Source organism: Taeniopygia guttata, chromosome 15 (assembly GCF_048771995.1).
Source record: "Taeniopygia guttata chromosome 15, bTaeGut7.mat, whole genome shotgun sequence".
NCBI classification, from domain to species: domain Eukaryota; kingdom Metazoa; phylum Chordata; class Aves; order Passeriformes; family Estrildidae; genus Taeniopygia; species Taeniopygia guttata.
The window spans coordinates 11731441-11754393 of NC_133040.1; the positions used below are offsets into that span (position 1 = coordinate 11731441).

General features: G+C 39.7%; 1 protein-coding gene across 1 annotated transcript in view; it reads left to right on the top strand.

The window, feature by feature from the left end:
• DNAH10 (dynein axonemal heavy chain 10) overlaps positions 1 to 22953 on the top strand; it is a 51436-nt gene that overhangs the window by 15799 nt on the left and 12684 nt on the right. The window contains exons 27-62 of the mRNA XM_030285431.4: positions 689 to 922; positions 1425 to 1648; positions 2108 to 2377; positions 2464 to 2647; positions 2916 to 3050; positions 3427 to 3579; positions 4131 to 4319; positions 4416 to 4562; positions 5133 to 5324; positions 5490 to 5608; positions 5768 to 5926; positions 6222 to 6357; positions 6468 to 6590; positions 6762 to 6896; positions 7185 to 7398; positions 7644 to 7763; positions 8685 to 8830; positions 9239 to 9391; positions 9534 to 9794; positions 10426 to 10598; positions 10987 to 11080; positions 12096 to 12263; positions 12553 to 12741; positions 13374 to 13545; positions 14419 to 14622; positions 15391 to 15471; positions 15878 to 16075; positions 16686 to 16847; positions 17397 to 17571; positions 18134 to 18315; positions 18517 to 18653; positions 19492 to 19709; positions 20052 to 20273; positions 20813 to 20960; positions 21839 to 22118; positions 22474 to 22703. Coding sequence (XP_030141291.4) covers positions 689 to 922; positions 1425 to 1648; positions 2108 to 2377; positions 2464 to 2647; positions 2916 to 3050; positions 3427 to 3579; positions 4131 to 4319; positions 4416 to 4562; positions 5133 to 5324; positions 5490 to 5608; positions 5768 to 5926; positions 6222 to 6357; positions 6468 to 6590; positions 6762 to 6896; positions 7185 to 7398; positions 7644 to 7763; positions 8685 to 8830; positions 9239 to 9391; positions 9534 to 9794; positions 10426 to 10598; positions 10987 to 11080; positions 12096 to 12263; positions 12553 to 12741; positions 13374 to 13545; positions 14419 to 14622; positions 15391 to 15471; positions 15878 to 16075; positions 16686 to 16847; positions 17397 to 17571; positions 18134 to 18315; positions 18517 to 18653; positions 19492 to 19709; positions 20052 to 20273; positions 20813 to 20960; positions 21839 to 22118; positions 22474 to 22703 — 6327 coding nt within the window. The remainder of the gene's footprint in view (positions 1 to 688; positions 923 to 1424; positions 1649 to 2107; positions 2378 to 2463; positions 2648 to 2915; positions 3051 to 3426; positions 3580 to 4130; positions 4320 to 4415; positions 4563 to 5132; positions 5325 to 5489; positions 5609 to 5767; positions 5927 to 6221; positions 6358 to 6467; positions 6591 to 6761; positions 6897 to 7184; positions 7399 to 7643; positions 7764 to 8684; positions 8831 to 9238; positions 9392 to 9533; positions 9795 to 10425; positions 10599 to 10986; positions 11081 to 12095; positions 12264 to 12552; positions 12742 to 13373; positions 13546 to 14418; positions 14623 to 15390; positions 15472 to 15877; positions 16076 to 16685; positions 16848 to 17396; positions 17572 to 18133; positions 18316 to 18516; positions 18654 to 19491; positions 19710 to 20051; positions 20274 to 20812; positions 20961 to 21838; positions 22119 to 22473; positions 22704 to 22953) is intronic.

The window sequence follows — 22953 nt, forward strand, 5'->3', positions numbered from 1 at the left end:
TGTGACATGTGTAACACTGAGAATGATATGCTATAATTAATTGAATATGAGATTAGGGACCCCAGGAATTTTGTTTTATTTCATGTCTGTCATAACCAGAAGACTTCTCCTGATTTAGCTAAGATGGGCAGAGGTGAGATCCTTGGCTGGCAGCATCGAGTAGGCAGAATCTGTGTTTCCTTTCATTGTTTACAGCTTTTTACTTTGCTAAGAAGAAGCTTAGATGTGTTCCTATTGGTTGAGGACCCATGTACATGCTAAAAAGGCTTTCCTGCTTCATGCCACTGTTCCCATACTGAACACATATTCCTGGTATGAATATGGCTTACTTTTCTGTTTCCCATGTGCAAAATTGAGAGAGTACTGTGATTTTGAAATATGATGTTTGATCACTGCTTGAAGTGCCTTTGTGTACAGGAGCAGAGTCAGGTATGTGCTTAAGCTGGTCTGATTGGGGATACAGGCTTGTTTGGCTTACGCTTGCTTTTACAGCTGTATCTCTATAAACACATTACCTTCATATTTTCATACAGCACTGCAGCACCACAAAAACATTTCAAAACCTTTGATTCACTTCTATAAGGACCTGTACTTCTTGTGCTGTTTGCATGCTTTGTCATCAGTTGAATATAATTTAATATACTATTGCTGTTCAACATTTTCTAAACTACCTTTTCTCCCTGTATAGATAATGGAAGAAACTGTAAAAGACCCGATAATAAAAAATTGCTGTGAAGTCCCAAATCGTCTGTCAGATCTCCACCATATAAATGATGTGCTGGAGAAATGCCAGAAGAGCTTGAATGATTATTTAGATTCCAAGAGAAATGCTTTCCCGAGATTTTTCTTTATATCTGATGACGAGTTGCTCAGTATCCTTGGCAGCAGCAGCGCGCTCTGTGTCCAGGAACACATGATAAAGGTACAATGTCTGGCTTACCACAGTGCCTTGTGCTTTTAGGTGCTTTAAAAAGTTTAACAGACTTTACTGTACATGCTCATAAGGATGCAAGAATTTTTTTTTTGTTTTGCATACAAAGAGAATCCTGGCAGCATCTTGAAGAAGCTTCTGAATAACCAGATCAGATCTCATGCACAGTCTCTGCTGCCGCTCATACTGGTTGGTAGCAGTTATGGTAGAGAAACATTCAAGATGCATTAGAATGATCTATCATAAAGAACTTCCCTCATAGATTGTAGCTTCTCTTAGCTGTTATTTTCTAGGAAAAAAAAATCAAAGTAATTTGGGCCTGATTGTTTGTTTGATATTCTGCAGTTCTGCTGCTGGGCCATATATCTGCCTTTATATTTGATTCCTAAGGAATCAGATCAATTTCTCTGGAGGAGAGCTGGGACTGCATACACTTATATTTTGAGACTTTGTTTCTAAAATGCTGTTGAATTTCTTTGTTGCTGCATTTCAGATGTTTGATAATATAGCCTCGCTGAGGTTCAAGGATGGTGACAATGACGAGAAGATTGCCACAGCCATGATCTCAGCTGAGGGGGAGGTGATGGAGTTCCGGCAGGATGTCCCTGCTGTGGGCAGAGTGGAGAACTGGATGACAGTAGTGCTGGAGGAAATGAGACGGACCAACAGACGCCTCACCAAGGAAGCCATTTTTCGATATTGTGAAGACAGAAGCAGGTGAAACAATCAGCATCAAGGGTAACACAAATAACCCGATTTGTTAGTGATATAGAAAAGTTAAGGCATAATTTTACAATTCCTTTGCAATTTAGTCTGTATTTCTCGATGTGGAGGGATATGAATACATTCACATGCACTATTTTAACCAACCATGAAGAATGCACAATCTCTCATATTTATTTTCCTAAGTATTGAGTTTTATTTTTGGTGTTTTGTGTTCAGTAAGTTTTTCTAACAATGAATACCACTTGGCAATTTTATACCTGGAACAAACAGCGTTTCCATCAGAATATTTCCTAGGCTTTTGATATAATTCTGTATATCAAGTTTGGCTTGTGTTGTAGCTGTTGCAGGAACAGGAGGAACCTGTTTTTTGTTGTGTTTTTTTTTCTTTCCTGATCAGCTACTTAAAATGAACAGTAACTCAGCCTCCCTCACTGTATGTTTTTTCCACAGAGTTGATTGGATGTTGCTCTTCCAAGGCATGATGGTGCTTGCTGCTAATCAAGTGTGGTGGACTTGGGAGGTAGAGGATGTCTTTCGGAAAGTGAAAATGGGAGAAAAGCAGGCAATGAAATTTTACGCTAAAAAAATGCACAAGCAAATCGATGACCTGGTTACTCGCATTACAATGCCCTTGAGCAAAAATGACAGGAAAAAATACAACACTGTTCTCATCATCGACGTGCACGCCAGAGACATCATCGATATATTCGTCAGAGACAGGTAAGCACCACCTCCAACTCCTGAGCAGACACCAAATCTGGGAGTTGTACTGCCATCCTTTTGGCTCACGTGAGCTCTGTCTGCAGCATTCTGCAGGCTCAGGAGTTCGAGTGGGAGAGCCAGCTGCGGTTTTACTGGGAGCGCGAGCCGGACGAGCTGATGGTGCGGCAGTGCACCGGCGCCTTCTCCTACGGCTACGAGTACATGGGGCTCAACGGGCGGCTCGTCATCACGCCGCTCACCGACCGCATCTACCTCACCCTCACACAGGTGCACCCTCAAGCACATTGTGCTAACAAGCCCGCATTATACTTAGTCACATCCTGGTTTTATTGCCTCTTCTTCTGTCTCCCAATGTGAACACTGAGATGTTTGAAATCAGTTGTGATATCCTTCTCACCTCATTGCTGCAAAGACAATGTAGAAGGTGTTCACAAAGTTTAAAGTTCTGTGTACCCAAGGGTTCATTTTTGGTTTTGTTACCAACCTAACATAAATTAATTCAAGCTCTGCTTTGCTTTTTGGTTTGTTTTCAAAGGCTCTATCAATGTTTTTGGGAGGAGCACCAGCAGGGCCAGCAGGTACAGGGAAGACAGAAACAACCAAGGATCTGGCCAAAGCACTGGGCTTGCTGTGTGTAGTGACAAACTGTGGAGAAGGCATGGACTTCAAAGTAAGAGTTAAAGATCTGTGTTCTCTGATAAAATGCCAATTTCTGCTCTTTTTCAGCGCCCAGGATAAGGACGCTTCTACATAAGTATCTCCCTTCAAGATACCATGCTGTTTGATAATTAAATTTAGTAAAAAATGTCGATTTTGAATAATTCCTGAAAGAATTTCAGGCCCTTTCAAGCTGGGGAGCAATGGCTGTAATGTATGTGTTTATGATAGGCAATCTGCATTTGGCAAGTAATTATTGCAAGACCTTATGACTGATAAACATCCAGAGGTTTATTCACTATTAAATATTTTAATATGTTCCAAAGTATTTTATCACTGAATGTTTTATGTAGTCACTGCTGAGAAGCTTTTCTTGTTGTTCCTTTTAGGCAATGGGTAAAATTTTCTCAGGCCTCGCCCAGTGTGGTGCATGGGGATGCTTTGATGAATTCAATCGCATTGACGCTTCTGTGCTTTCAGTCATTTCTTCCCAGATTCAGACGATCCGAAATGCTTTAATTAATGGGTGGACAAGATTTCAGGTAAACATTAAAAAAGAAGAGTAATAGTGAAGGCTGATCAGGGCAAGATACAGGGTTAGGCCCCTCATTAGATCAAAGGGCTACTGCTTCTGTATTTCGTTTGTGCTGAACATTTCAAACTCCTGAGTATGTACTTTCGGTTTGAAAGATGTTAAATCCTTGCTGGTTGCCTAATCCTTTGCTAGGCTGTTCCTTTGTGAAGTGAGATAAAAGTGATCTTAATAGGATAATAGCAAGTAAATTGGGTAATAGTCCAGAAGTAATGAGGAATAGCAGTAATTTAACTTGATGTGGATTGTAGGCTTTATTACTGAAGCTTTATTTACTGATGGTTATTGGAATTAAAAAAGTACAGAAAATTTGAGGCTTGTGAAATATCTTAAAGAAGGTGTATTCATCCCATTGTTTGTATCAGGATGACTGTCTAAAGCTAAATACTTTAGCACTTTGTCCTAAGTGGGTGCCCCAATATTACTGGTTTTCTCTTTGAGCAAATAGTATTATTTTTAGTTCCTAATTCACATTGTTCTAATGTTTTCTTATGCCTTTAGTTTGAAGGACAGGAGATTTCCCTCGATAGCCGTATTGGCATTTTCATTACAATGAATCCTGGTTATGCTGGCCGGACTGAGCTCCCCGAGTCTGTAAAAGCTTTGTTCAGGCCTGTGGTTGTTATTGTACCAGATCTTCAGCAGATCTGTGAAATAATGCTGTTTTCTGAAGGGTTCCTTACAGCAAAGGTAAGAAAATTCTATTGTTACTCATACCCATGTACCCACCCATGTTTGCATAGCCAGTAGCAACATTTGTGATAATTTAAATTAAATTTCAAACAGGTCCTTGCCAAAAAGATGACAGTGCTGTACAAGCTGGCAAGGGAACAGCTTTCTAAACAACATCACTATGATTTTGGACTGCGGGCCCTTAAGTCAGTGTTGGTAATGGCTGGAGAATTGAAAAGAGGATCAGCAGATCTCAGTGAGGTAGATTTGCTGCTTAGTTACCCTAGGCATATAATCTTTTTTCATTAGAAAGGGAATGTTTCTCCATCTGATCTAGTTTTTTTGGTTTGGAAAGGGGAATATTGGTGTTGTCTTATTATTTCCCTTCATTCTTATTGAGTTTCATTGTGCTTTCTGCCATTAGAACTCCAGGGAAAGTAGGGAAATCTATGAAAAATGAGATATTTTCCTGCTTGTTAAGTCCAGGATGCAAATAGCCAGATCAATATCTCTGGATGATTAGCAAAAACTGGTTTTTGAACAGTGACTGCTCCAGCTCAGGGAACCTGTGGTGTGGGCCACTGCAGCTATTTGGCATTTGATTAACATGGTAGAAAAAGGCACTGTATTATTCTTAGTTATTGATATGCTTAATCCATATAAAATAACCTCTGTTGTTTCCCCTAGGAACTGATGACAAAAAAATGCATTCTAAAAGCTGCACTGAAATAATCAAGCAATAGTTTTTAAAGATTTAAATTTTGGAAGTACCTCATTTTAGCTGATAAGTTAATTATTTGGTAAAGATTGATTTTTCTGTGTTTTGTCTAGGATGTTGTACTAATGAGAGCTCTGCGAGATATGAATCTTCCTAAATTTGTGTTTGAAGATGTCCCTCTCTTCCTTGGCCTAATCTCTGACCTGTTTCCTGGCCTGGATTGCCCTCGAGTCCGCTACCCTGACTTTAATGATGCTGTAGAACAAGTGCTGGAGGAACGGCGTTATATAGTTCTACCAGTCCAGGTATAAAAAATGTTAATTACTTGAGGTTTTGTTGTAAATGTGAGGCTGCAGGTACATTGTTGCACCCTGGAGTGGCTCCAGGAAAATATATGTGATATAGACCAGCTGCAGATCTTGTCCACAGAGTTATGACAGTAATCTACTGAATCCGTGTTTATTTTTCAGGTGGATAAAGTAGTTCAGATGTATGAGACAATGTTAACTCGTCACACTACAATGGTGGTTGGACCCACTGGAGGTGGCAAGACAGTTGTAATTAAAACCTTGTGCCAGGCCCAAAACAAGTGAGTGTAGAATGTAAACCAGGCTGTAAAATGGCACAGTCTGTCTTACTCAGCCCTGTCCAGCCATGACAGGATCAACAGCTGCCCAGAGTATTTGCTTGGGTTGACATGAGATGGTAGTGTGACATTTTACTGTAGCTTTTCTTGCTATATCTTTAGGCTGGGATTATTGACAAAGCTTTACACACTGAACCCTAAAGCTATGAGTGTGATTGAGCTGTATGGGATCCTTGACCCTGTCACACGAGACTGGACAGATGGAGTCCTGTCAAACATTTTTCGGGATATCAACAGACCCACTGACAAGAAAGAGCGAAGGTAGGCAGCTAGAAATCGTTGTGGTGGTTTTGAGATCTTGGGGTTTACATAAATTGAAAAAAAAATTGATATGGCACTATTTAAAAAAGCAAATGCTAAATAAATAGAAAGTGTCCAGGGGGTCTTTCTGTCTTCTGTGAGTTCTTAGTCTCAGTGAAACTATACAATTATAAAAAATGAATGGTAGACTTCAAAATACCTGGATTGGCAATGACACTATTGTTGACACCTCTAAATTCAGAAATATGTTAGGAAAATCAGAGGTCAGTCAGTGCCCCGTGGCTCTTGTACACAGGTACATTCTCTTTGATGGAGATGTGGATGCTCTCTGGGTTGAAAACATGAATTCTGTCATGGATGACAACAAGTTACTGACCCTGGCAAACGGGGAGCGGATTAGGCTTCAGGCACACTGTGCTTTGTTGTTTGAGGTAAGAAATAACTGTACCATTTAATACACAGGAAGGGTTAGATAAAGATGGGGCTTCAAGGCCTGAAAAGCAGTTACAGTTTACCATTATCTTGTGTGATTATATTATAGGTTGGGGACTTACAGTATGCATCTCCTGCCACAGTATCCCGCTGTGGAATGGTCTTTGTAGATCCTAAAAATCTGAGATATGAGCCCTACTGGCAGAAGTGGGTCAAAGGAAGAGAAAATGAGGTGGGAATTTTTGCACTTCTTCAGAGTATTTGTATTGAACAGTGTAGATGATCTTTGGTAGAACTGATTTCTTCAAGAACAATAATATCTGGTCAGCCAGGTATTGATGAGAAGCTCTGCTGTCAAAATTTTTCTTTCCAGCTGAATTATTGTCTTTTTTGTGTTCCTTAGCAAGAGAAAGTGGAATTGGATCGTCTCTTTCAAAAGTATGTGCCTTACCTTATTGATATGATTATAGAGGGAATTGTGGATGGCAAACAGGAACGAAAGCTGAAGACCATTATTCCTCAAACAGATTTAAATATGGTAAGAAACAGAGAATAAAGATTGAACATGTTTAACTAAAAAGAAAATGGAATTATTGAGAAAATAAAACCTTCCCAAAGAAAGAACAGGAGGAGAGTCTGTGCTGAAATGTCAATTTGCTAGTGATGAGCACAAAGAGACACCAAACCACTCAGTACATAACAATGCTCTTCTACTGAACTTAATGCATACAGCAGTAGATCCACATGTAAGAGCAGAAGACCAGCAATCAGCTGAAAACATATTAAAAGGGCAACCTTCTTTACAGGTTTGTCCTTTTTCCAACAGATTGTGCAGTTAACTGTGATGCTGGATGCCCTGCTTGTACAGCCTGAAAACCCTGATGTTCTGGAGTGTTTTTTCTTGGAAGCTTTGTATTGCTCCTTAGGTGCTTCTCTTCTTGATGCTGGGAGAATTAAATTTGATGAAAATGTTAAACGTATTTCCTGCATGACTATTGTTCAGGGTGAAGATGTCCTGGCTAAACCAGGGGAGCTGCCAGGTAGGATCTTGTAATAATTTAATCTGAATCCAATTAATTGTAATAGAAAAATGATAGTTTTCATGAAGGTGCTAGAGTAGAGGAATTTTGATTGATGACTTAGTGGGTTAAATGACTTGTAAATAGAACAAAGTACTGCCCAACTTGGTCTATAATCTTACCTTTTGTTTTCATCTCAATCAGATTATTTTCTTAGGAAATATTTCAGTGTCCTAAAAAACTTGCAGTTGCTTAATGGTTTGTAGGTCAGCTGCCAACTTTGTATGACTTCCATTTTGATGAATCTCAAAAAAAGTGGGTACCTTGGATGCAACTTGTTCCTGAATATATTCATGATCCTGAAGTGAAATTTCTTGACATTCTAGGTGAGTATGAGATAAAATACAGTGATGATGTGCTTTTAATTCATAATGTGCCACCACTGAGTGCATGGCACTTAACATGAGACATCCTTTTTCTGTACTGAAGGTCATCTACTCAGGTTCAGTTTCTTGTGGTGGTACAAATCAGTTTCTTTAAAGTTCTTTTCATAGTCATTTAGCAGTCATAAAGTTGATGTTTACAACATTGTGTAATAAAAAACTTGAGGAAAGGATGGAAGCATGTTTCAGTCAATAAACCTTATTTAGGCATTAGTAATGCCTTTAAGCTGGAATAGCAGAAAATTCACAGTTTGCTCTACCAGAAATTCTTGGAAAACGTCAGCTTGTGGTTCAGGTATTCAGTAGATAAAAATTTCATTCTTAGGGCTGCTATTGGTTGTTACTTCAAGCATTGCCTAATGGTGCTTTTCATAGTTAAAGACAAATTTGGGCACATTAATATACAGTGATAACTCCAGCAAGCCCAGGTTAACTTCACTGACATGAGAGATAAATTTATGATCTCTGAAGTTGCTCCAAATGCAGGGGATTCACATAGAAAAAAATTCATCTCTGTAGAGTTCTGGGAAAATACTTACAATCCAAATAAATCCTGATTATATCCTTGAAATAGGGATTAAATTGATGTAAACCAAACCATGACCCTCCTATATGAAAGATAACTTCTTTTTTAGTATACATACATGGAAGAAAAGATCCCAATGACAAAGACTGAAAAGAGGTGGTTAAGCAATTAAAATTTTCTTTTGGCATTGTTAGTGAATTGATAATTCAGATTATGTCTTTGTGTAACTGCATATTAATACCTTGAGAGTGTGTTCCAGTATACTATTCTATAAATATAAATCCCACAGCTGTAGTGCATTTTCATTCAGGCAGGGATTGTGTCCTGCTCTTTTTCAGTGCCCACAGTGGATACAACACGCACGGCTTGGTTACTGGGACAGATGGTAAAGGTGAAACGCCCCGTTGTTCTTGTGGGTGAATCGGGTACATCTAAGACAGCAACTACACAGAACTTCCTAAACAATCTGGACAAATACCTTAATGTATGTGTGAGGCATTTTGCTCTGTTTGTAAAGCTGCATTTTCATTCTTTGCCCTTGTGTAAAATTTGCATTGCGAAGCCTGAGTCTGTGCGTTGCAATATTGACTTGGGTAATGTGACTGCACACTCCAGACCCAAAGTGTGTGACTGATTTAAAAATCCTTCAAGGTCAAAGATGTTTTGTCCTCTTTTACCTTGTACAGACTCACATAAAGTAAAAATATATTATTGAAGTGCTAAGGGTAGGCTTATTTTACTTTGTCATACGTAATTCAAGTGAGTAGTGGACCTTAGCAGCATTTCCTATATGTCTGACAGCTCATATGAAGATATTTTTGAATGCTCTAGTAAAAGTCAAAACCAACAAAACAGATTAGAATCCATTCTTATAATCTCCTCCTGTTTGCAGCTGGTGCTGGTAATTAACTTCTCTTCTCGTACAACATCCATGGACATTCAGAGAAACCTGGAGACAAATGTAGAAAAACGAACTAAAGACACTTTTGGCCCTCCCATGGGAAAACGTCTCCTTGTGTTCATGGATGATATGAATATGCCAAGGGTAAGCTGTCAATATTTTTGCCAGGTAGTATAGAAACATTTGGGGTGGTACTGATATGGTCCTTGCAATGACAAATCCAGTTTATCTTAGAGAGGAGGCACTTTTCCCAGAGGATGTATCCTGACTCTTGTGTATCCTGCAGGTTGATGAGTATGGCACACAACAGCCCATTGCCCTGCTGAAGCTGCTGCTAGAGAAAGGTTTCATGTACGATCGTGGTAAAGAGATGAACATTAAATTTCTTCGAGACCTGGGTTTTGTTGCTGCCATGGGCAAAGCTGGAGGAGGTCGGAATGAAGTTGACCCTCGATTCATCTCACTCTTCAGTGTTTTTAACATCCCTTTTCCTTCTGAGCAATCACTGCATTTGATCTACTTCTCCATCCTGAAAGGCCACACTGCGGTAATTTCACTGTTTTTAAAGGATTGCTCAACAGGTGTATTATTTTAAAATAGACATTTATTTCTATGTTATTGCAAGACCTGAAAACTTTGTTACTTTTTTTTTTTTTTTTTTTGTACCTAGAACCTCACATAATCTTTCTTTTTCTCTTTCTCAGTAGATTTTACATTGCTTGGATAAGTTCTTGTGTCATATGTAAACATTCAATAGCATATAATGTATAAACCTGGGGCTTTTCATTTGTTGAAATGCGTGAATGACTTGGTATTTAAGCAGATATACAAAGATCTGAAAATTCTTTCCTGAATGAGTGTGAAAAATGTAATATAATGCAACAGACTGCATTACTGGCAAAGTACCTGCAACATTAGATAAGAAAAGAGCAGTTTAATTTTTCTGCTATAGAAATCTTGTAAGAATTCCAGTCACTGAGTTTGATGTTATCTTGAGCACTCAGAAGATTCCAGAGTGAAGACAGAGCCTGGCCTAAACATTTAATTGCAGAATATTCATACTATAGAGAATTTTTCAACCAAACAGGTTTAAAAGCTGGAAAGCAGATTATGTTTAATAGCATTGAATTCTGTCTGGACAGTGTAATGAAAACACCTCTTCTTTCTCATGTTTACAGAACTTTAATGAGTCCATATCAGCCATCTCTGACAAGATTACTCAGTGTACTTTGGAACTTTATAAAATGATTGTTACTGACCTGCCTCCTACTCCTTCCAAATTCCACTACATTTTTAACCTGCGGGATCTTTCCAGGGTCTATAATGGACTTGTTCTTACAGATGCAGAAAGGTAAGAATAGAAAAATTGTCATTAGTGGTCCCACACCTTTTTTTTTTTTTTTTTTTTTTTTTTTTTTTTTTTTTTGGTGAATCTGAATTGAGGTAATTTGGTGCAGGAAATCAGAAATCAGTCTCATTTGGTCACTTTTCATTGAATCACAATGAGAAATAGAACATCCTAAATTGTGATCTTACTCTCAATGCCAAACACTGATGCATTAGTCTCTCTTAAATAAGATACCAGAGGTAAAAATGCAAGCAAATTAGTTATTATCAAAATAACCAAATAATAAAGAATAAAAGGGTCAATCCAGAATTTGGTTCTTGTTATTAACCATATGGCCTTAGGAATCATGTCAGCTCATTTGGTGCAGTCTGATATTTTGATGTTATTTCAGGTTTCACACAGTGACCCAGATGGTGAGAGTTTGGAGAAATGAGTGCCTGAGGGTTTTCCATGACAGGCTAATTAATGAAGCAGACAAAGAATTGGTGAGTAATTTCTTTATGTTTTTTAGTAGTCACTGACTATGATTATGGCAATTCATTTGCAACAGCAACACTACCAAGCGTTGGACTCAGGTCTTGCTGTCTGACTGCAGATTTGTCTAAGCAATATATTGCTCATTAATTTAAAACATGGCCCATGGAAGATATTTTCCTAAAACAATGTGGGCAGACTAAGAAAGCAGATCTACTGAAGGAATGGAAAGTATCACTTGGTTTGCCTGTCCAGGAAAATTTATTGGCAGAAGTACAGGTGACAAAGTGTGAAAGAAGTACAGGAGAAAACTCAGGAAATAACTTCAAGTCAGTATTTTCCTTCAGGAAGGATTGTACCAGAATGCAACTGTACAATCAAGTAGTAAAAAGGATAAAAGCCGAATTCTTACACAGTGAATTTAATTTGGCTATTATGCAAATTGAAAATGCTTCAAATTATATCTTAAAACACAGAAGAGAACAATGCCAATTTTAAACCTTGAGATTTAGGGGAGAAATTGAGACTACTCATCTATAAGCAACCTGCTTTGCTTTGGAAGTTGCTTAGATGAAAAGAGGTAGGCCGAGAAGGCTTCAGATTTTTCTAGTTAAAACTTTCTCCTCTAAAAAAGGTACATCTCCAGCTCAATTTTTACAATGCAGAATATTAATGTAGACTTTGAAACTTTGTGAGAGATCTTTCTGGTGAGACATCTATGAATGGTGAAAAGGGAAGTTTATTAACATACTGTTTACACCAATATATGAGAAGGTGTTCTGTTTGACTGGTTCTTCCTTTTAGTTTTGATGTTCTACAGTTGATTGCCTTGAACCATTCTTGAACTATTAGATCATTTTAGATCATATGTAGAACACAGAAGGGGGCTGTAATCCTTGGATCTTCTAGTGACATAAGTACCACCTTGAAATAAATCAGTATTTCAGCATTATCACCTTTCTAAATATTACTGATTCACAATCAAATGCTTTGTTGTGTTGCCTGACTAATTTCATATCTGTGAAGGTACAAGGCCATATAAAAACCTTGGTTGAAGAGCATTTCGCTGATGACTTGGAGCATGTCATGAGGGATCCGGTTCTTTTTGGAGATTTCAGAACAGCACTGAATGAGGCAGAACCTCGTATTTATGAAGATATCCAAGACTATGATTTAGCAAAAGCTCTCTTTAAGGTAGAGTGCATCAGCTGGGAACTGTGCCTTAGGAACGGGCAGGAGCTGCCTCAAACTGCAGGAAATCTGTTCTCTTCTGTGTGCGCACAGAACTTTATGTGCTTTGATGCCCATTTGGGGTTTGCAGTGATGAAAACTGAGGATCAGCTATAGAGTCAGCAGTGTTTTCCAATAGCTCATTTTCCCCAAGGAATGGGAAAGGAATAATGCTGCTGAATGGGCTATTTTCTTAATGTTATTAATTGTTTCATTGGTCTCCTAGTAACGTTCTGTTCACCTTTCTCTGAAGGAGATTTTGGATGACTACAACGAGTATCATATTAAAATGAACCTGGTTCTTTTTGATGATGCTCTGGAACACTTAATCCGTATCCATCGCATCATCCGGATGGACCGCGGGCACGCCCTGCTCATCGGAGTGGGAGGCTCAGGAAAGCAGTCCCTGACCAGACTGGCTGCTCACACAGCTGGATGTGAGGTTAGTGACCCTGTGTCTTGGCTGTGAAAAAAGATAAGGAAATTAAAACTCATTGGGATTAAACTGGGGATGGGAGTGGGTCAGTCAGTCACGACAAGATCAGGCTGGCAGCTCTTCCCTGTGGAGAGAAGCCCCACGTGAGGTGTGATTGCCAGGAAGTCCAAGATGATGACTGTGTGTGATCTGTCAGTGCCCGAATCTGGGTTTTGGCATTAGGGAAGGAAAACAAGGATGGGTTTGGTGATGAGCAACTAATTGTCCCTAACTACTGCTGTTGATACTTAAATGTGTTACAGCAGTGCTCTGGTGCTACTAGAGGAGCCTTGTTGTGATTGATAACTGTACCATTATTTCAGAGAGGAAATGTATTATTTCAGATAGGAAATGTTCCTCTCAGAGGCATTTTACTTAAAAAGGCTTGAAAGGAAAGAACAAAAAAGGAGCACGAACACAAAGCAATTTTGAAAATGTAAGACAGCAGGGTTGTACAAATGCACAATTTTATTGATACTTAAACACTTAGTGATGACTGGGGCCAAACCAACCCCCTTGATTCAGTCTAAGTGAAATTCAGAGTTATCATCATGTCTTGAGTCCATCTGCATCTTCTCAGTGTATGTTTTCATCCTTAGGTATTTGAGATCATCTTGAGTCGAGGATATGGAGAAAATAATTTCCGAGAGGATTTGAAAAATTTGTATGAGAAGCTGGGTATTTATGACAAGTCAGTGGTCTTCCTGTTTACAGATGGCCATGTGGCAGAAGAGAGCTTCCTGGAACTCATCAACAACATGTTGACTTCAGGTGCCACTGGCAGCCTCTCTGCTTGTGACTCATACCCTTTATACCAGTAATAACTGGTTCACCCTGTGTCCTCTGCTGCTTTAGTTAGTTACACTTTTCAGTACTACCTGAAATGGTCTTGGCCTTAATAACTGCTTTCTGGAATCTTCTTAAAGTCATTTATATGTCTGGAGAGGTTATAGGACTCGTTCATGCTGGTGTTGACACTGCAGGAGTCTCAGATTTCTTCCAAGACTGAGGGAAACTTCAGTTGCATTTGGCCACAAACTCACCTGTTGTCCAATTGGCTTTTGAATAACATTCACCTGAACTGCAGCAACTGTTCATGTGTTTATTTATGTATATATGTCCTGAAATGTAGTTTGGTATCTTCTAGCAAATGAAGCAGCTGGCAATGAGTAGCAGCTGGCACTGTGTGACCACCCTCTCAATAGAAGTTCCTCCACAGTCTGATATGAGAACAGATGAGTTAATTGTATCCCTTTTCTTGATCTAGTTTTTCCTGTGCCTGGTCCCTCATTAGGTTACTTATGCAGTATTTGCCACAAGATTGAGAGAACAAAAATGTGAACTGACGGTTCACAGACACGAATTAAAGTTTTCTTTGCAAAGTCCCGTGACATTTTGTATATGTTGCTGAAGCCCAAACAAAAATGAATTAATTATTCGTCTAAATCCCAAATATGACCTATTTTCCATGAGGGCTATGGGGAGGAGAGAAGCATAGAGAGATGAATTGGTTCATTCAAAACTACTCAGAATCATTTTTGCAGAACTAGGATTAAAATTGGTTTCTCATCTGCCCTATCCCCAGCCATATGGTTTCCTCTTACTGGTGGTTCTCACTAGCATTCTTCTGTCCTTATGTTACAGGAATGGTGCCAGCCCTTTATGCAGATGATGAAAAAGACTCCATACTAAGTCAGATGGGAGAAGAAGCTGCTAAAGCTGGCATGGGCCCAGCTAAAGAGAGTATCTGGCAGTATTTCGTAAGCAAATGTGCAAGCAACCTTCACATTGTCCTGGGAATGTCCCCAGTTGGGGAGGACCTGAGAACGTGGTGCAGAAATTTCCCAGGTAGCAATTGTACACACTGCTTAGTCCCTTCCCTGTGAAACAGATTTACAGGCAAGAGAAGACTCTCCAGTGGATACTGAGAGATGTCTGGCAGCTAAAACTAAGCAGAGCAGGTTTCATGATTAGGGATTTGCAGTGCATGTTGTTTTTCCAGTTAATTACCACATATCAGTGAACAACATTGATTAGCATTTATCAGACCAGTTCATTTTCCAGCTGAACAGCTAGAAATCAATTGGTCATCCTCACTGAACTGGAAATACACAGCCTTTGTCAGCAGCCACTTTTCTGTAGTTTACAGCAGAAAGTGTGGTGTTAAATCATTATGAAACTAGGACGGTGGGAAGAGAAACATTTTTTGTATCCAAGGCCAAAAAAAGGGCATGGTGAGATGGACACCCATGGAGAGAAAAAACACCTAAGCCTGGCAGGTGCTGCAGGGGGCTGAAAGGAGTCCTGGGAAACAAGAGAGACTGGTGAAAGATGGGTACAGGTGGGAGTGCTAAACCAGACCCTAAAATAACTTATTGCAGCCCTTGACCGTGTCTAAGGAATGGTACAGTGGGGTTAGCAGGACACAGGGGCAATGCTCATTATTTACTGTCAAAATTGAAGTATGGACTTTTTGGTAAGTTCTGTTACTAAGAAGGAGTCAAGACTAATTTGCAAATTCTTGGTGTAAATAAAGTTAATTAGAGGATTGGCTGTCTGATTAGGGGTTAGTTTTACAAAGAATTTTTTCAGATAACACTGTCCTTTTATTTTAAGGTCTTGTCAACAACACTGGTATTGACTGGTTCTTGCCTTGGCCTGCCCAGGCCTTGTGTGCAGTTGCACAATCCTTTCTAGGTATGTAACACATCAGTATTTCAACCCATTAACCCTAATGGCATAGCATAAGAAATATATTCTTTACTTTGCAATTATTGTACATTTCACAATTTAATTTCCCATTGTGCTTGTTACCTTGAGTCTAAATGGAAAATTCAAAAACCCAGTCAAAAAATATCAGTGGATGATAGTTTCTTAATCAAATAGATTTTAAAATTTGCTAAAATTCAAGTTCCCAACTCTACAGACAATGTGGGCTACCTACCAGGAGGTGCCCTTCTGTCTTTGCCCTGGTCTTGCTTTTTGTCCCAGAAAAGACTTGTTTTGTGCCTGGCTTAGATATACATAAGAAAGATGGTAATTGGTGTACTCTGAAAAAAGCCTCAAATCTTTGAAATACTTTATTTCTTCTGCTCAATTTTAGCAAAAAATCCACGCATCCCACCAGAGAGCTTCCAGTCAGTGATCGACCACATGGTCATGGTGCATGAATCTGTAGGGGATTTCAGCAAGAAATTTCTGGAGAAACTGAGACGTAGAAATCATGTCACACCAAAAAATTACCTTGATTTTCTCAATACCTATGCAAAATTGCTGGAGGAGAAAAATGAGTTCATTTTAGGTAAGGCTATGTAGATGCTTTCTCCTTTTTAATAAGTGATTTAAATATTTTAAAACCAAAAGAAATTCTGATGAGAATCCCACATATTACCCAGAATATGCAAAAACTGTGCTAGCAGTACTGTCTCAAATGCTGTGCTGGCATCAAGCTGTGGGACTGTGTTTTGACATTGACCTAAAAACCTGGCCACATGTGAATGTTCAGACTCTGTCAAACAATGGACTCTCCTCAAATCCTTTTGTGAATGAACATGAGCCAGAATCTCCAAATCAGACACTCCTCTGCTTGGGGAAGAATCATACTGAAATCTAATATCAGCATGGCCTCACTCAGGGTTTGACTTTCTTCCTCAAGCAGCAATTCTTATTCATACTTCAGTGGTACTGAAATATGTGAAGAGGATAAAACACAGTGTAATGTGGCAAATACGTTGTGGCACAGGACCACTGTGTCAGCTCAAGTGACATTACATCATTTTGGCTGGCAGGCTCAGAAAAGGAAAATCTGTCAGTGCACCTCTTAAGGGTATTTTCTCTTTGTGAGAGTGTTCCTGTGTGCTTGAACACAATCAATGAATCACTGACATTTCTCCCTTTTTTTTTCTACCTAGCACAATGTAAACGGCTGGATGGGGGCTTGGTTAAACTGAAGGAAGCTGCTGTACAGCTGGCTGAGCTGAACGTGAAACTTGCTGAGCAAAAGATTATACTAACAGAAAAAACAGCTGCTTGTGAGGCTTTGTTAAGAGACATTAAATTAAACACAGAAATAGGTGGGTAGTTTACAAGTAGTGAAGTGTCCCACATGCTAAGCAGGGCTCACATCATCTGTGTTAGGCTGGGTTGGGAGACCCTTAAAGAGCTCCAGCTGCTTCTTGAGGTATCCCTCTTGTTCTGTGTGCTGCTCCCAGGCCATGCCAGAAGAACAGGTCCCCTGCCTTGCCCAGATTGCCATCCTTGCTCCACATTTGGCCCACAGTACTTTACACAATGTTTGCCTCCCCTTGTCTTCCCTTTCCAAGGTGTAGGACATAATGTTGGAAAGGCAGTAGCAAGAAAGGAAACTTCTGATTAGGAAAGTTAGCATTAGGGGGTAATCAGAGGGAAACATGGAGGAAAAGAGACTGTGCATGCTTTGGAACACTAACTGTTCCTAACCTGGTGATGTAGCTGTAACCAGAGGCAAACTGGCAACACAAAGGTTCTGACTTGATGATAATTTCTGATTTTCAGCAAAAATTAAATTTCTATTTGTGTATTACTATATGTTCTGTATGGAAACTTGAATGATCCATTTGTGGTCCTGCCTTTGCAATTACTAGCTGAGGAGAAGAAAAAAATGGGTGAAGAAAAAGCTATAGAGATACAGGAGCAGAATAAGGTTATTGCTGTGGAGAAGGCAGAGGCTGAGGCAGCACTGGATCAAATCAAGCCTATCATGGAAGCTGCCAAACGGGAGGTCGAGAAGCTTGACAAGGCTGAAGTTACTGAACTCAGGTGACTCATTTGTGTGTACAGTAGCATAAACTCTTGGAACTACACTGGGAGATCCTTGTTTTCAGGGATACTTTCATAGTATGAAAATGTATTTCCCTGCTGAATTTACTCCTCCCTGTGTTTTGATAATACATCTTTTTTTTTTGAGGATTGATATAAAGACACATCTAGTCTTTGTCTCTCCCTGAAACAGTTGTCCCCAAAATAGCAATGGCTCTCCCTTCTCTGCCACTTACTTAGTTTCCTTCTCTCATAGATCTCTGGATTTTTCTCCAGCTGCTTCACTGCCCTAGGAAAGAATATTGAGGCTCAGTGTTTTAATCTTTCCACTGTTGAAATACTTTAGTATTTTGTGGATCAAATTGTCTAAATACAAGAATTGGTTCTGAGCTTTTGAATAGTAAATAATTTATTGTCTGACTTATCTTTTCCACTGTTGTGCCTTGTCTTATGTACAAGCCCCTGTATTGCAATGCCTCTCTTAACAAGCAATACCCCTGTTTGGTATCATGTGCTTTGTCTCCTTTTTTCACTTCCACTGTCTCTTTCACCTGTTTTCCAGGTCCTTTGCAACACCCCCAAAGCAGGTGCAGGTTGTTCTGGACTGTATTCTTATAATGAGAGGTTACAAAGAACAAAACTGGAAGAATGCCAAAGCAATGATGGCTGACACAAATTTCCTGCGACTTCTGTTGACGACAGATTTTAGGGAAATTCCGTGGAGCCACGTGAAAGCTATGAGAGGTGAATTTCTGTTCGGGGTATTGCAGTGAATATAGGATCTTGTTAATGGGAACAGCCAACAGCGTCTCTTTAATATCCTGACAAATGTTTCCTATTGTCTGTCACGACATTGGCTGATGCTTTTGGTAGGAAAAGCTATTTCTTTGAGAGTTTTTGCAGTTACTCAACTCACTTGCAATATTTTTGTGTTTACCAATTTAGCTCTCTTAAAGAATCTTAATACTACCTGGGCTGAAATGGAAGTTATCAGCAGAGCAGGACTGGGAATGTTAAAGTTTGCTGAAGCAGTGGTGACTTACTGTGATGTAGTTAAAACAGTCAAGCCAAAGGAAGAAAAGGTAAAATGTGTTGGAATCAAACTCAAAGAAGGTTGAAACATGATCCTGATGGAAAAGATAATACTTGACCATTTCATAGACTGCCCACTTTTCCTATGGAAGTGCTTAAAAAGTGGTGTTTAGGAGACTGTTGCAGTAGCAGTGAGGCATGTTGTCAGTCATAAATCACTGTATTTGTTGTGTCAGGATGCAGGGCTGTGGGTTGCCGTCCATCCCAGTGCTTGAGGGATGAGGGAGGAATATGTTCAGTTGGAATTTTGTAATCATGCTTACAAAAATACAGTTTAGAGCTGTTTACTAAAAACCAAACTTTAAAACCCATGGCCTTTGACAGAACAGAGGTCAGTAGTACATTAAATCCATGTTCCTTAAGCACAGACCTTCTGATTAGCTTTTTCTAGGATGACTGGAGATTCAGCTGTATTATCAAAGGAAATCTAATGTCCAACAGATGACACTGGAAAATTTTGTCAAGAAAAGGTTATTTTATACAAATGACTACAGAGAAAGTATATTCTGACTATTTTTGGAACCTTCATATTGTTATTAAGCAGACAAACCTCCCCTTTTGTCAGGGCATGAGAGTCCTGCTGATGTCCAGTGCTTTAATATTCCTTGTGGGTACAAAACTGGGAGATTTTTCAAGTCAGACCTTGATGTGTGTTTGGGATGGGGAGAGGAGGGTGACAGTGTCAGTTATTTTGGCTTACACTGTTTATTACCAGAACACTTTGAAAAATATGATACAACCAAAAGAAATGTGAGAACTTAATACTTCTCTCTAAAATCTTTCTGTCCTGTAAGACTTTTATTTTTCCTTCAAAATGTTTCCTTCTAGGTGGCCAGGCTAGAACGGAACTATGAATTAAGTAAGCGGGAACTGGAAAGGATACAGGCAGAGCTGGCTGCCATTCAGGATGAGCTTAAGTCTTTGGGGGAAAAATTGGAACAGGCATTAAGAGAAAACAAAAAGTTGCAAGAAGAAGCAGAGATAATGCAGAGAAGATTAGAAGCTGCTGACAAGCTCATTGCTGGCTTGAAATCTGAGAATGAGAGGTAAGTCTAGATTCAAAGAGGATCATTTTTGACACCAGAGGTTCATGTGTCAGGGATAAAATCTATCAGGTGGAGACATTTTTGAAAATTTGCTTTCTATGGTGTTTGTTTCTGAGAAGAGCTATTATCTGTTCTGAGCTAATATCCATTAGCTATTGGAAAATAACTGAGATTAAATGGATGAAAATTCGGATCAACTCAGTGTCTGTGGCCCCCATAATAGGAAGAGAAAACAGATTCTAAATTTGGGGATCTGTCTCTCAACCTGTATCTAAAGTAACAGGAAATCCTGCACATAAACCTTATCTTCCTGGTACAGAATCTCCCATATAATTATTTCAGGTGGACAGAGGAATTCAAGGAATTAGAAATACGGAAAGTGAAGTTGCTTGGAGATTGTCTGCTCGCTGCTGCCTTTCTGTGCTATGTGGGAGCCTTCAGCTGGGAGTTCCGTCATGAAATGCTCTATCAAGTGTGGCAAGAAGATATTTTCTCACGAGAAATTCCTGTCAGCAACCCATTTAAGTTAGAGAGCCTCCTGACCAACGAGGTGGAGGTTAGCAGGTATGTCCAGTCAGGAGGCCCAGGGACTACTGAATGTGACTTTTATAAAGTGGGAGTCTGGAGCTGAATCTGTAGCACAGAATTGGCATTGTGGGTGGAGGTGCACAGCCATACCAGAGTGAGAATCTTACTTTAATGCCCTTCTGATTAACAGGGGCCATTTGTTGTAACAAGGGACATTCACTGACCTTAAACACATGTAATATAATTTCTCAGAAGTTTTTTAGGTGTTCTCTATAAAATATGTTTCCATAACCCAACAGGTGTCTTTTAATTGACTTCAATGGGTTTGATATTAAACCCAGGCCCAGGTAGCCCACGTATCAACTACCACAGGATTGCTCACCTAAGTCAGTACTTTGAGTAGTGCAGTTACAGTGAGTCAGTCTGAGCTGTGACACTGTCCCCATAACCACAAACACTGTGTGTGTGTCTAATTCTGTGCTCAGTGAGTTGCATCATTTTGCTGACAAATGAAATGTGCTGCTCTGCCATCGAGGTTTCATCCCAGGCTGGTGTTTGGTCCATTCTGTTCCCAGGTGGGTGTCTCAAGGATTGCCCCCAGACGAGCTGTCTGTCCAGAATGGCATCCTGACAACGTATTCCAGCCGCTTCCCACTCTGTATTGACCCACAGCAGCAGGCATTACATTGGATTAAGAAGAAAGAAGAAAAGAATAACCTGAAGGTAAAGATGGAAGATTGCTTTACCTCATTACTGATTTTTTTCAAAGCTGCATAAATATCTGTTACCTTGAATGGGGAACCAGTTATATATCACAGAATTAATGAATGGTTTGGATTGGTAAGGACATTCTAGTTCCACCCAGAGCCATGGGCAGGGACACCTTCCACTATTCCAGGGTGCTCCAAGCCCTGTCCAACCTGGTCTTGAACACTGCCAGGGATAGGGCAGCTCCTCTGGGAACCTGTGCTAAACATCTCTAATCTGCAACTGAGCTAAATATTTCTTCCTGTACTGGTCAGGTGAGGATGCTTTGGTGGAATTAGGATACAAAGTCATTAACCAGGGCCTCAGCATCCTCACAGGGAAGGATTCCTTCCTAATACCTGATTTAACCCTGGCCTCTTTCAGTTTGAAGCCATTTCTCCTTGTCCTAATGTTAAATGTGCTTGTCCAAAGTCCTTCTCCAGCTCTCTTGGAGCCCCTTTAGGTTTTGGAAGGTTCTGTAAAGTTTCCCTGGAGACTTCTCTTCTCCAGGATGAACAACCCAACTCTCTCAGTCTGCTTGCACATGTAGAAAGAGTCTAACCAAAAGGATGGTGTAGATTGTGGTTAATCTCAGCTCCAGGATGGAACTTCCATAGGACAGTGTACACACTTAGAGATACAGCTAGAACTTTAAAGGGTAATTTCCAAATGGAAATTATTCTCAGCTAATCCATTACTGTTTTGTGCAAGTGCAGTTTATATCATCTGTGAGAGGAAAGACGAAAACCAGCAAAGAACAAACTTCATTAGTGTTGGCAGCTACTGCAAAATAATAATGTTCAGCAAATTGAATATCAGTTCTCCTTTAATGTTTTCCCATTGTTCTCTTGCAGATGGCTTCCTTTAATGACCCAGATTTCCTGAAACAACTAGAACAGGCCATAAAGTATGGAACCCCTTTCCTGGTGCACAGTGTTGATGAATACATCGACCCTGTGATAGACAATGTCTTGGAGAAGAATGTCAAAGTTGCACAGGGGCGAGCATTCATTGTCCTGGGGGACAAAGAGGTTGACTATGACAGCAATTTTAAAATGTACCTGAACACCAAATTAGCAAACCCAAAGTATTCTCCCTCTGTGTTTGGCAGAGCTATTGTTATCAATTATACAGGTAAGCTTAAGTGTGTACATAACAACAGAGTAGGGATTATGCTGTTGTGCAAATTTAGGGCCTGAGTCATTGAAACCTTGATGAAACTAAAAAATTCATACTCTCCCTTATACTCAGCATCTGTTTTGATAGAAAGTCCTTCTCACTTTTCTCTTCTAATCTGCAACTGAGCTAAAAATCTCTTCCTGTACTGGTCAGGTGAGGATGCTTTGGTGGAATTAAGATACAGAGTCATTAACCAGGTCACTCTGTTGCATTGCTGTAGTTTTATGAGAGGCTCAAGGTTAAATAAGTTGTATAAAAACTACCCTGTGCTTACAAAAGTCTGTGTTCTGTCTATGTATTGTACCTGTAGTTACACTCAAGGGTCTAGAGGATCAGCTGCTCAGTGTCATTACGGGTTTTGAAAGGAGGGAATTGGAGGAACAGAGAGAACGTCTCATTCAGGAGACAAGTGAAAACAAAAACCTGCTGAAAAATCTGGAAGACACTCTCCTTCATGGACTGTCAACTTCCACAGGAAACATGTTGGACAATGTGGAATTGGTGCAAACCTTGGAGGATACAAAATTCAAAGCTACTGAGGTACCAGCTCTGGGCTTTTTGGAAGGGTATCTATGGACAGAACATAGTCTTTCCTTTTCATTGTGCTTCATCTTTTACTCCTGAAGCTTGCAAATAGTTTGAAAGAAAATTGAGAGTTTTCTCTTGAATGTGTTGCATCTGTCAGTGTTGGGCACTATTTTATGGATCAGAGAACCAAATCCTGTCTTCAGGGAAGTCCTTAACAGGACTAAAGTAATGTTTGTGTACAGTTCTAAGACAAAAGAATCAA